The sequence below is a fragment of the Rhizophagus irregularis genome, chromosome 31 (genome assembly GCF_026210795.1).
Source record: "Rhizophagus irregularis chromosome 31, complete sequence".
Classification (NCBI taxonomy): Eukaryota; Fungi; Glomeromycota; class Glomeromycetes; order Glomerales; family Glomeraceae; genus Rhizophagus; species Rhizophagus irregularis.
The window spans coordinates 1,421,059-1,434,455 of NC_089459.1; the positions used below are offsets into that span (position 1 = coordinate 1,421,059).

The 13,397-nt window shown below is 31.7% G+C and overlaps 5 protein-coding genes across 5 annotated transcripts; 3 read left to right on the forward strand and 2 right to left on the reverse strand.

Annotated features, from left to right (window-relative positions):
• Window positions 1-1,330: 1,330 nt before the first annotated feature.
• On the forward strand, window positions 1,331-3,712 carry OCT59_022402 (uncharacterized protein; the record flags this gene model as incomplete). Its single annotated transcript, XM_025333226.2, has 6 exons — window positions 1,331-1,462; window positions 1,816-1,886; window positions 1,966-2,063; window positions 2,167-2,512; window positions 2,588-2,666; window positions 2,753-3,712. 6 exons carry the CDS (start codon window positions 1,331-1,333, stop codon window positions 3,200-3,202), a joined length of 1,176 nt encoding a protein of 391 aa, XP_025174256.1. The 3' UTR covers window positions 3,203-3,712.
• On the reverse strand, window positions 3,577-6,453 carry OCT59_022403 (uncharacterized protein; the record flags this gene model as incomplete). Its single annotated transcript, XM_066144785.1, has 7 exons — window positions 3,577-4,338; window positions 4,404-4,428; window positions 4,504-4,638; window positions 4,715-4,873; window positions 5,103-5,311; window positions 5,377-5,832; window positions 5,922-6,453. The coding sequence occupies 7 exons, from the start codon at window positions 6,451-6,453 to the stop codon at window positions 4,094-4,096; spliced, it is 1,761 nt and encodes a 586-aa protein (XP_066006213.1). The 3' UTR covers window positions 3,577-4,093.
• A 152-nt stretch (window positions 6,454-6,605) lies between these two features.
• OCT59_022404 (uncharacterized protein) lies at window positions 6,606-9,396 on the forward strand. Its single transcript, XM_025319210.2, has 5 exons — window positions 6,606-6,947; window positions 7,438-7,629; window positions 7,805-7,917; window positions 7,994-8,168; window positions 8,236-9,396. Exons 1-5 carry the CDS (start codon window positions 6,788-6,790, stop codon window positions 9,090-9,092), a joined length of 1,497 nt encoding a protein of 498 aa, XP_025174258.1. The 5' UTR covers window positions 6,606-6,787; the 3' UTR covers window positions 9,093-9,396.
• A 157-nt stretch (window positions 9,397-9,553) lies between these two features.
• OCT59_022405 (uncharacterized protein) lies at window positions 9,554-11,133 on the reverse strand (the record flags this gene model as incomplete). The annotated part of the gene is made up of 8 exons (XM_025319211.2): window positions 9,554-9,694; window positions 9,754-10,065; window positions 10,156-10,293; window positions 10,400-10,509; window positions 10,581-10,645; window positions 10,712-10,785; window positions 10,858-10,959; window positions 11,068-11,133. The coding sequence occupies 8 exons, from the start codon at window positions 11,131-11,133 to the stop codon at window positions 9,554-9,556; spliced, it is 1,008 nt and encodes a 335-aa protein (XP_025174259.2).
• Window positions 11,134-11,706: 573 nt separating this feature from the next.
• On the forward strand, window positions 11,707-13,338 carry OCT59_022406 (uncharacterized protein; the record flags this gene model as incomplete). The annotated part of the gene is made up of 7 exons (XM_025319212.2): window positions 11,707-11,808; window positions 11,876-12,065; window positions 12,135-12,187; window positions 12,251-12,605; window positions 12,687-12,796; window positions 12,860-13,010; window positions 13,082-13,338. 7 exons carry the CDS (start codon window positions 11,707-11,709, stop codon window positions 13,159-13,161), a joined length of 1,041 nt encoding a protein of 346 aa, XP_025174260.1. The 3' UTR covers window positions 13,162-13,338.
• Window positions 13,339-13,397: the final 59 nt, after the last annotated feature.

Here is a 13,397-nt window from a genome sequence, read left to right on the forward strand (position 1 = left end):
AGTCAACAACAATAAAGATTTATTTAATAAATGAACCGGTTTCTTTGAGAAAGTGTAAAGACTAAATGAAAGGAAGATAAAGTCGGAAGGCTAAATAATAAGCGAGTATTACAGTATAATATAAATAAAAAGTGGCAGATTGTTTAAAATAAGGGCAAGAATTCCGGATTCCTTCCTGATTTGGGGAGATAAAATGTCGTAATTTGGATATTTGTTTTTTTGTATGTACAAAAATAAAATTTCGTGTGATTAAAAGGTGCAAAAGAAGAAAGAGTGTGAGGTGTTAAACATTATACGGCTGTGTACCTTCGGGTATTTTTTTTAGAAATGCGTGGCATAGTTATGCTTATTTTGGATTGATAGTCTGATTATTAACCTTTGGAAGTGTTATCTTCTTCTCGCAGAACCAATTACGATTTTTTTTTACTTTACAAAGATTCCTTTAACGAAATTCTTTATAACCCCAAAGTGAAATAATTTTTAAATAAAATTCCCCCCCCCCCCCCCCCCTATTTTTTTTTTAGAATACATTTTAAATATTTCTTTGGAATTTGTTTTATTGTCATAATTATATCATTTATTATTGTACATCAACTTGGCTCCAAAAGCTCAATAACTTCCGAATTTTTTCTGCTCTGGTAAAGAAAGGAAAAAAGAGATTTATTATAATTATTTGTCAGAATAGTGCAGTTTGTACTCGGTTGTAAATATTATTATATTATTTAGAATATAATTTATATTGGTTTTCAAAAATTAAGCAACTAGTGACCCCGACTGAGATCTGACTCAATTTAGAAAGTAATTGCATGTTGTGACGTTGCACATCACTTCTCAACCAATCAAATTACAAGTAGTAAAGGTTTGGAGACAGCATGAAATCATTTTCTCTTTTGAAAGAGGCAGGCTTTTGTCCTTGGAAAAGAGCACACACACAAGCCTTCCGAAACGTCCGTCCAGTATGTTCCAAACCAAACCCCCCACAACATACATAATAAATACTACCATACAAATGAATTACGTCTGCGTTGCAAAAAAAATTATCTATCGAATTCATTTGGGACTTAACCCCATAAAAAAAAAATTTTCTTCCCACAGATAAAAAACAAAACTAACATCTCTTAAGCCCTTACACACCCGAAAGATTGTTGGGCGCACTATCTGCTATATACACACTGCACCAACCATAAATACATATAACTATAAAATACTATTGATACTATTATAAACCAAATCAACCTTGTTTGTTATAAAATAAGGTCTGCCTTTACATCTGGCCCCCCCAAAAAAACTCTTACCTGTTGACCTTTTGCAATAATATATTGTTATTAACATGGCTCAATCACATTCACATACGCACACACATTCCGGTCGAGGAAGGCATGCTACTACTACACATGAAAATGGAGCCGTCACTCAGGAGCGCTATCAAAAACTTAAACGCAAGGTTCGCGACATGCAAAATGTAAGTAACTTCTTATTTTAATTTAGAATTGAGCAACATTCGTATAGGATCGCAGAGAAAGTATTTTCATGAGAGAAATTATTTTAGATATACACTGTTTATCAAAACATGTTTCTCTTGGATTCAGTTATAGTCTATGAGTTATGCTTTGATTTTACTACAACCTTTTTAAGATTTGCACTCGTTTATCGGAACATATTTTATACATATATTTATCATGAAAATTAAACGACGAGAAATATAAATACTAGAGTTGACCTATTTATTATAACGAAATATTTTAACCACTATATATTATAAACAATACTATTTATTAATTTGTATGTATCTTTTTCTATAATTTATGATATTAGGAATATGACAAACTAACTAAAGAACTTGAAAGATCTCGCAAAAGAATCAAATCCTTGAAGAAAGAAAAAGAGTACGTTTTTAAATGAATAATATTCGACTATATAGTCAAAATTATAAATGGTTAACCCTTTTTGTTGTTATTTATAAAGATTGCTTCTAGATCGCATTAGTCAATATGAAGATTCTGATAGTTCTGATTCTGAAAAATCTGTAGAACTTTCTTCTGAAGCTACGTCAGATTCTGACGGTAAGCTGAATCTCGAAAATTACTTCACTTCACATATCCTAAAAAATGGTCTCTAATCCTTATATATATACAATATATACATATATGCTTTTTTTTATTGTAGGTTCGTCTGCGCAACATTCTCAAGCTTCTTCCGTTCGCCCAATCAAAAAAGCACGCGGTCGCCTATCTACAAAAAAGCTTTCTCCTCCAACACCCGCTAATAACATCGTTAATTCGGTCCCCATTACTCATCCATCTGGCAAGGTTCCCAAGAAGCGTGCAAGCAAGCGCCCATTGAATGCAAAGACAATGAAAGTTCAACACGTTGAGCAAGATGAAAACGGCAATTATAAACTTCCTGTACAAATAGGCATATTAACTGTGTTGAATCTCGGAACAGTAGTTTATGACCGTGATACTTTCCATAATGAAAGGTATATTTGGCCTGTCGGATATGCCGTCAAAAGGTGAAGAATTATTTATTATCTCTATTTTACCTTAGATTTACTTATATTAATATTATTCGTTGCTTAAAAACTTAGAGCTTATAATAGCATGATCAACTCCAAGGCACAGACGATGTACGTTTGCAAAATTGAAGATGGTTTGGAAAACCCAAAGGTAATAATTCCTTATGCGTTTTTTAGATAAATTTGGTGTTATTATTAATCTTTATTGACTTTACCTTTCCATTAAATTAATAATAGTTTGTTATCGAGGCAGAGGATCAGCCTAACAAGCCAATTATAGCTAACACGGCGACTGGTGCCTGGACTACTGTCGTTCGTGAAGCCAATGCAATTCGTCAACGTGATCACTCAAATTCAGCTTCTGGGCCTGATTATTTCGGCTTTTCGCAAGCCACTATCAGAAAAATGATACAAGACTTACCAAATGCTCATAAATGCAAAAATTACGTGATGCAAAACTTTGAAGTCATGAAAAACAGAGTCGCTGGCGGACGACGCCGTGGAGCGGGAGCTCGAGCAAATGGAAATGCCAAAAATGGCACTGTTGAATCCCCCGCCTCTGTCAACGTACAGTCGCGTGAGGAGAATGGAGTTGAAACTGGCAGCAGTGTCGGTGATGGAGACGTGGTAATGTCTAATTCAGGAGAGGGAGAGGGAGAGGGAGAGGTGGAGTTGGAAAGTGAATAAGTTTTTTCCTTTTCTTTTGCTTAAAAAAAAAAATTTTTTTTAAATTCTATTTTTTTATGCCACATAAAAAGTTCGCGCATTTCGGCTTGCCGAATGTGTTGAAACATTTTTTTGCTACAGTATATGTAAAGTTTATTTTAAAATACCATAAAAATTACGTTTATAATTTTTCTTTTTATCGCACATATTAGATTTTGTAGAATTTATACATGGTTAATTTGTTTTATACATTTTATACATATGGTGGCCTGGGTCAAAGTTAATGGGTTGACAAGTAATAATTGAAAAAAAACCATTTATTTTATTTGCTGGTGGAGGTTGATCATCAAACATTTCATTTTCAATAAATATTGATTATTGTATTTTTTATATTTCACCTAATATTTCAATTTAATAAGAGTATTAATTATCAAATGTCGGGGTGTCAATTGTATTTCTCGTATATTCTGAAAAATGTATATAACAACTTGATAAAATTATTAATAAAGAATTTAGCTATAAAGCAAAGGTAAAAAAATATCTATATAAGCAGAATTAAGAAGCAGAAATGAAAATTACTCGTCACGACTATTTAAGAATCCCCAACAACGCCACATTCGTTCGCAAGTCATGACTTTTTGTCTAACTCCCATTCGAGGATAATCTAATGCTCTAAGATCATCTAAAACACGTCCACGTAAATTGTTCTTGGATGGTAGATACATTGCATAAGTTCGAAGACGATGTACGTGACAAATCACAAGACCATGAGTTGCAAAAGGTGTAGGATGAGAAGCTAATAAATGGTCTCTTTCTTCAAGTAATCGTTCAACAAGTAAACGTTCTACAATTCTATCAAAAAAAGTAATAAATTTTTTAATTAAATACAAATCACATCCAATGTCGCTATACCTACCGTAAGGATTCTCTCATTTTAACGTTTGCGCCTTTGACTTTACCCGGCCAAGTGCCTTTATTCCACCAAATATTCTTGATCCAAGTAGAAAATAAATAGACGACAAACAAACTTGGTCCCAGGGCCAAGAATGCAAAATTTAATTCATTTGATTTTAATAGCTTATCTAACGCGGCCATTGCGAGTTCCATATCTACTTTTGTCTTTTGTACTTGAATCAACAACGTTCTAATAAGATTACCTATATAAAGATAATAAAAGGTTATGTTATTGAAATATTCATAATGTTTAATACATTCAAATTACCTGTAACAGTCGATTTAAAAGGGCTCTAGATTAAAAAAAAAATAAAAGTTAATATTTGATTTAAATAAGTTAAGTGATAAACCGCCTTAAAATTATCTACCTTCAATTCCTGCTCATATACTCTCAATACCATTGAGAGATCTCCATCGCGAATTCGATAAGTTAAATTAACTATCTCTTCATCATTAAGTTGACGTTGATCACGAACAAAGTCTAATACCATTCTTTCAAGAGACTTGAGTAATAGATAGTTTCCATTAGTCTTTAGATTCAATAATATTGAGTGCAATGACAAATAAAATTTGACGTACCTCTAAATCAGAATTTAAACTATCTTTCCCCATGAGCACCAACCTTCTTTCTTTGTGACGAATTGTATCCATCATCCTTATAAGGGGTTCCCAAACCCAATCACTCCAAAAATTGACAACGGTTGATTTAGCTTCTTCAAACCATTTTATAAAATCTTCCTGGGTAGTAATAATCATCCATTGAGATAACTCCGGTCTCATAACAATCATGTAAAATGTAATGGATCGCACAAGCATCATATTCAGAAACCTTGAAAATTCCCGTAACCAATCATTATTTATATATTCAAGTTTTTAGTTTTTTTTGACTGTGTAATTATTCGAAAATTATTCAGGTTTCCAAAAATGGCGCATTTAAACCTCATAATATGAGACTTATATCACAAACCTCATAGATATGATTTCTTGTTTTGTAAGCAACAACGGTCGAGATGGTGATAGGTATCCACCATCGAGTCAATGTTGACGGAGTACCATAAATAGAAATGATCCGATTAAATTGCTCATCATAACGAGGAAGGTGAGTGATGATAACGGAGCGCAAATGCGTATAAAAAGCCAATAAGGAAGGTGGTGAATCTGAAAACTTCACATTATCTACATGCTGTTGATTTAGTAAACTCCTTGGTCTTAAATAACAACTATTTCGAATTAATTCTTACCGAAAATTTTATTAATGTTAGGCATCTCTCCCTTTTCAACATCAAATCCTGTGGCTTGATTTAAAATTCTCTCCATCAGTACTATGCAATTAATTAATTTTTTTGCAATGATATCACAAAAATTAACATTCAATCGGTCTTCTTTGGTCATTCCATTTATCTCCTCTGCAATTTTTTTAAAGTCAAACCCTTTGTCTTCACATATTAATAATCCGAGACATGCTGCTTGATACTCCATAAGAGAAGTAAGCATCGATTTCTTATAATGGATTTCGTATCGGATCAAAGATACAAGTGGAGCATTCAAAAAACGCGTATGCATATATCTGGGGAAAAGGTTGATCATATAACCTAGAGAAAACGGTTGTCTTACATACAATGACGAAACATCTCGAAATTGTTGGCGAATCGTGCTAAATATAGCTCCTAATAAAGAGTATATTCGTAAAGGAGAAGCTAAAAGAGAGAAAATTTACAAATAATTAATAAAGAACGTTCGATTGAATAAGTTTTTTAAATTAAATAACCATAAACCACTAAATCACTTTGAAAAAGATGAATCAAACTCCAAAATTTGTTTCCTTCTAACTCTCCCCAATAATGAATATCGTCTGATAACGGAAGAGTCGATATCAATAAATTTTCTAATATTTTGCCATATATAGATATGGTCATTTTTGCAAGAAACAGCCATTCTAAATGAATAATCCCTCTTTCCAATTCCTCGTCTTCCCGAAATGACGCATCATTTGTAGCTGTCTTCCAATTTCCGTGGAGGCCTTGTTCAACCATATTCAATTGATTTAATATAACATCCATTTTTGGAATATCGCCTTTGTCAAGCTGGACAGAGTCAATTGCCTTTCTTAGAACTTCTGCGCGTTCGGTACCAATATCATTATCTAAACTAACGTCAGAAATGGAAGAAGTCTGAGAACTTGCCAAATCAATTTGGAAAACGGTCGAACGCCGAAGGAGTCGGAAAACATTTTCTTTAACAGAGTCAGAACTTAAGGATTGAAAAAGACTATCTAAATCTTCTTGTAACTCTTTAACTCGTTCTTGAACAAAATTCATAGTTGGGAAATTCTTAGATGCGGAGATCTCAAAAAAAAAAAAATACATATTTGGTAACACAAGCACGCTAACTGTAATACGTCAAAGAAGTTAGTATCACAAAACTTTCAACTCAAGTTCATTACTAGATAGCTATTAACAAAAAAAAAATTATCATTAATTGGTGAAATTTTCACCTATTGCTCAAAAACTCAAAGCAAGAGTTGCTGAGCATCTTGCCTTCACGTTTATTAAGGAATTCTACGATTAGTTAGGGTCTACTATTTATTATAGAATCTAAGGTCATATAGTTTTAAGACCCAATACGAAAAACCAAAGCATTCCAAGGGTTAGAATGTGGAATTCGACGGCAGCTTCGATTCAAGCGGGTTCTACTTCGTCCACTAACGATCCAAGTAGAGAACAAAATTTCCAACATCAAGAAGAAGACGAAGAAGAGGAAGAGGAAGAACTTTTGCAAGAAAGCAGTGGACGATATCAAGGGGAATATTATGGTGAGTTTTCGTTTAACGATTAATTAGTTTTTCTTTGCGCTTATTTTTCAATAGAAGATAAGAGTTTGTATACTCTTGAGAGAATGTTTAAAGCTACCAAGTTTTTGCAGATATGATTGAGTGATAAAAGAAACATTCCATATCATATATTTTCATTGCCTACCTATCATATTCGAATACACTAACAAAATTTTAAATTCGAGTAACAATTTAATTCGGAGAATTTAGAGTCCTCTTTGAATCAAAAATATGATAATCGATCTCGTGTCAATCTATTAATTGAAATGATTTTCATGTCAACGAGCTTAATGATGAATTATTGATAATATATGCGCGAACAAGTTTCAGTTTAGTTAATATGAATCCGTAGATGTCTTAGTTATAATTAGTCAAAAAGTCACTATTAATCTTATTTGGACGATTTTTAATTTTAAAAGACGTTCAACATGACACTTACTCCGAATTTCTTACTTATTTTATGAATAATAAGAATCTGATACTTCCAACGACACTGGCACAGAATCTCTGACTTGGATCTCATGGTTCTGTTCCCTTTCGGGTCATGAATATTTTGCCGAAGTAGCCGAAGATTTCATAGAAGATGATTTTAATTTAACTGGTTTAAATTCGACAGTCCCGTTTTATAAAGAAGCATTGGAAATGATACTGGATGTTGAACCTGGTAAGTATTGCAAAATACGGCCTGAATTATGTTTAAATACTTTAATTACTTGAAGAACGATTTGTGTATGCATTCATCCTTTTTATTTGCTTGGTCGGGTATATAACATATTATTTGCGATGTTGTATTATGAATTATATCAAAAGTCAATTTATTCTATTAATTTCTCTTTTAGAAGAGGAAAGTTTAAAAGTCCCAGACGTCTCTCTTGTCGAAAATTCTGCAGAAGTGTTATATGGTATGATACATCAGCGCTACATATTGACGCGTCAAGGATTACAACAAATGGTAAGAATTTGTCTGATCATAATTATTATTCTTTTAATATATTCATAAGTCAATTAAAATTTATATTTATTTCTAGGTGGATAAATATGAAAATAATCATTTTGGACATTGCCCAAGAGTATATTGCCAGCCAACAGCAGTAGTTCCTTGTGGACGAAATGATCATCCTGGTTTAGAAACTGTAAAACTGTTTTGTCCAAATTGCTTAGATTTATATACGCCACCAAGTTCACGATATCATAATATTGATGGTATGATAATTATATTTAAACGTTTTAGCGTATTTTTGATTTTAATACTCAAATTTCATTTTTATAGGAGCTTATTTTGGTACAACCTTTCCCCATCTTTTATTTCAACAATTTCCGGAATTGCTTCCAAATACTCCAACAAGAATATATGAACCAAAAATCTTTGGGTTCAAAGTAAATGAAAGAAGCCGGAGTGGTCCTAGGATGCAATGGTTAAGAATGCGTCCTAATGTAGATAGTGATGAAGATGGTGAAGATGTGTCAGATATTGAGGGCGAAAATGATGATGGTGAGGATGATGAATCCTTGTTGGATCAGGGGGGTGGCGAAAATAATGGTGCGCCCGAAACAACAAATCAAAGTGGTGTATATGGGAGTGAAATAATTCGTACATATAAACTTGGTCATAAAAGTAATGAAGGAGGAAATAATGAAATGTTGAGTACGAATATAGTTAAGCAAGAAAAGCCATTTACTCAAAAGTTGCTTGTTAATACTAGAGATCAAGCCATGCGAGAAGAAGAGTGGGCAAAAGAATCCGTTCAGGATGATAATTTCGGAATATCTCCTTTAGTGACCTTACTTCCTTTACTAGCATCTTCGACTATCGACGTTCCTACGCAGACTTCTATAAAAACAACCGATTCTTCTGCTGAACCACCACTGTTATCATCGCCATCATCATCATCTTCTTCTTCATCATTGCGAACGTTACTGGAAACGTCACCGGAAACGGTATCACCAGAATCTAGCAGTAATCAAACATCCTATACTAATACAACAAATCATACACAATGTGAAAATGATGCATTAAATACTGTATCATTATCAGTATCGGGTAAGGACCATAATATAATGTTGGAAGAAAGGTCTACGATGATGGTTGAGAGTAATAAAGGTAAAAGGGTAGAACTGCTGAATTAGTAAAGTTTTGGGTTTAGGTGTGAGAAAAGACTTTTTTGACAAAATGGACATATTATTAATGATTGGAATAACTCAATCACTAGCTGTATTAGAAGAAATTAATGAAACTTCGCGAACATTTTTTCTTATTGTCCAATAAGAAGTAATTTATTTGTCTTCTTTATTTATCCATGGCTAAAAGAAAAAATGATGATAATAGAAATGATAATGAATCACATTTGATTTCTTTGTAATGTTTTTTTTTTAAAAAAAAACTTTTGTATAAATAAACAAAAAAGAAAAAAAAATTATATTATTTATTATATATTTATTGAACATCTATTTCATTAAATCAGAACTCGATTTCAACTGTCTTTAATAATAAATTTTTTTACTATAAATTCATTAAAATTTTTATTAATGTCTGTACATAAATAATAATATTCAATATTATTATCATAATCACCTCTTATCTTGGTATTTCACCAATCAAGAGTGTCTTTTCCTTTCTCATTTTCTTCATCATTTTGTATCATATTAATCGCCTTATTAAGCCATTGAGGGAAAAATATACAAGTCGATGGAGAAATTTCGCCATTTTCCGTACATTCGTTTTCAAAAAACTGAAAGAAAACGAGTTAAAAAATTTTTAATAATACTATAAACCAAAACTTATACATACTGGACATCTTCCACATGGAGCTTGAGTCCAAGCATTATTTATATTTCTAGCCCTTTTGGCTATATAAACAAATTGAGAATCAGAACGATTATCATCAGTTTTCATTGAATTTGGATCTACATTACTAATAAATTTTTTTATGATTTTTCCTTCAAATATAAGTACATCAAGAATTTGTTTTATATCAGCTTCTTCAATTTCTATTTCTGTAACTTTTGTTTCTTGTACACATTGTACAACCTTTGATAAAGTTACGTAACCGTTATAGTTTGGATAAAAGATTGCATCTTCATCCATTCCCCTTGGAAAACTCTAAACATAAAATTATACATGATTTTAATTATTGAAATGATTAAATAAACAAATAAGTAAATATATCAAAAAATAGAGTTCTTGTAATACTCTGCGATAAATAAAGTTATAACATATTGATTTTAAAGATTCCACGACAAATGTATCCGGTTCTCCATTGGTATATAGTAATCTACTTAGTGATTCATCATGAGGTTTAATATCAAATAACATATATAGCTTCTTAGTCTAAATAAAAGAGAAGGAAAAAAACACATTAAACAATAATGAAAACTTGTTAAAATTAATACCAATATCCGTATAAAAAAAAAATTTTTTTTAGCTTATGTTTTACCTTTGGTTTAACTTCTTTAATTAACTTCTGTTCTTGCATGTTCTTTAAGCTACTTTCAACTAAAGACTGTACTAATTTTATTTGTTTTTGGATATCAGTCTTCGAGATACCTGAGTAAAGATGTAACTAATTGGTGAATTAATCTACTTTATTAAGAAAAGGTATTATAATAATATATCACCTTTGCGTTCTGAATTCTCAATAAGTTCGTAAATCTCGAATTCATGGTTTTCGAGAGCTTGAAGTCTAAAAAATTTTCACGAATTATTAGTTAATCGAATACCGAAAAATACATATTTTTCAATAACTTACTTTGTTGCTGTTTCTTTAGAACGTGCTTGATACATGTATCTTTCATCATGAGTTTGCCGTTTTCTTACTAATCCCTATAATTAAATTGAGTTGGAAAAATAAATTGATAATATACCAAACCAATTGAATTTCATTTTTACACTTACAACTTCGTACAAATTGAGTAAGATATCTTGAAATATTTCCCATGAAGTATCAGGTAATATTTCTTGAATCAATTCATGGATTTTAATTTCATCAACAAAAACCTAAATTAAAAAAAAAAAATTTTTTTCACTAATCAAAAAAAAAGAGTTAACTTTTTTTTATATTTAACAAAAGGAGATCAAGAAATAATTTATTCGATAAAAGCTTACCTGTCCGCGAGAATTTATAACATCCCAAACCATCCAATCATCCTCGGTAACTTCTGATTTCTGCATTTGAAGATATGTATTCACAAACGTAATAGAGGTGATAAAACCGTTCGTTTAAATGTGATTGCCATAATGGACAAGCTACATGAACAAGTAATGACTCCTTAAGGCATAATTTTAGGCTATTCGAATTCCGGACTGATCCCAGATGATCGGATCAATCCAAATTGACCGGATTAAGGATCGGATTGCTACCAGCGGAGAATACTATATAAGTTAGGAAATAAGCACCAAATAGATGAAGCCCATTTCGCCGATAGCAACTACCGCTGCGGCATAATACAAGTGTCCGTGTTTATTGTGAGATTGTTTATAGACGACTTAAAGAAATAATTGTAATTACTAATAAATAACTTATATGACTCTTTAGGGAAAAAAAAAATAGAGCGGAAGATCAGGGGCTTTCGTGTTAAATTGGTCGAATAGAATTCAAATTGTAATAACCTTGTTTCTAAAAATACAGATGATTTTCTTCTTCAAGGTTATTAAAGTTATCGGCTCATTCTATTCGTGGATTAGACTTATCACGATAAATATATATAAACCCGCGATAATTATCTTTTTTCAACAAATTTCACGATGCCAAAAAACGTCGGATGTTTATCAGTTCTAAACGATTTATATACATTAATTCTGGGTGATGATTTAAGAGAAAGATCCAGACTAGTAAATTCGAATGAGGTTAATATACAGTATTATCAATAAAATAAGCCCATCTTTTTAAATAAAAATTTTTTTAAATGTGCAGAAAGTTGAAATTAATCATGGCCCTACATTAGTGATTCATGGTGGTGCAGGAACCATTGTCCGTGAAAATTATTCTGTACAAAAGGAATATCTCGATGCACTAAAAGAATCTTTAATGGCAGGTCATAGAATTTTACTAAGTGGAGGAAATTCAATTGACGCTGTAGAAGCTGCAGTTAGGATAATGGAAGGTTGTATTAAGATAAATTTAAAAATAAATTTACTATTTAAATCGGAATTCACTTTTTTGTGTTTAATAGATTGTCCTCTCTTTAATGCTGGCAAAGGATCTGTCTTTACAATCGGTGGAAAGGTAATCAAAGGTTTTTTTTAGGCAGCTTTATTAAATGCAACGACATTGATATGTTTTTTATAGAATGAACTTGAATCTTCAATTATGATTGGAACTTCCAATCATCCAGCCGGTGCAAGCACTTTATTACATACAGTAAAGAATCCGATTACTTTAGCTAAAACACTCTTACTTGATCCAGAGAATCCACATGTATTTCTTGGTGGTATAGTGGCTGAAGAGTATGCTGAAAAGAAAGGATTAGAAATTGTTGACCCTAGTTACTTTTGGACAAAAAAGAGATGGAAACAGCATTTGGAAGGATTGGAAAAAGATAACAATAATTATTTGGAAATGGACTCATCACCATACCCTATGGGAACTGTTGGAGCTGTTGCTGTTGATAAGAATGGGATCATTGCTACAGCTACTTCTACAGGTACATCTGAGTAATAAATCTGAGTAATAAAGCACATCCTAGCAATAATTATTTACCAATATTCTTCTTATTGATTGAAAGGTGGAATGAATAATAAGAAAGATGGCCGAATAGGAGACACACCATTGATAGCGTGTGGTACTTGGGCAGATAATGAAACTTGTGGTGTTAGTGGAACCGGTAATGGAGAGGTAAAAAGTTAACGATTTTGATTAATTATTTATCAATTATTTTAACCATTTATTTCACTATAGTTTTTTATTAGATATGGTATTGCTCAAGATGTATCATCCAGAATGCGCTATCTTGGTGAGAGTGTAGATGAAGCGGCTTATAATGTTATTAAAAATCTTGGAAAAGTTGGGGGTGGTGGAGGAGTAATTGCGTTAGACAAATATGGCAAAGGTAAGCTCTAATTGTTACTAAATTTGCAGCAAGAATCTTTTAATAATTTTACGTTTTCTCCTATGCATTAGTTGCGATGCCGTTTAATACAAGTGGAATGTATAGAGGATATATCAGAGTATCCGATGGTATACCAAATGTTTATATCTGACATTTTACATACATTCCTTTTCAAAACCTGAAGTGTTATTTTTAATGCATATATAAATATAATATTATCAGACGGGACATATTGTGTTACCTTACGTAGAAGTATATTAATAAATTATTACAAAATTATGTCTTTAAAAGAACATTAATTAATAAATTATTACAAAATTATGTCTTCAAAAAGAATTTTTCTGTTTAACGTTTTAATAAGTACATGACTGTTGCTGACTAAATAAT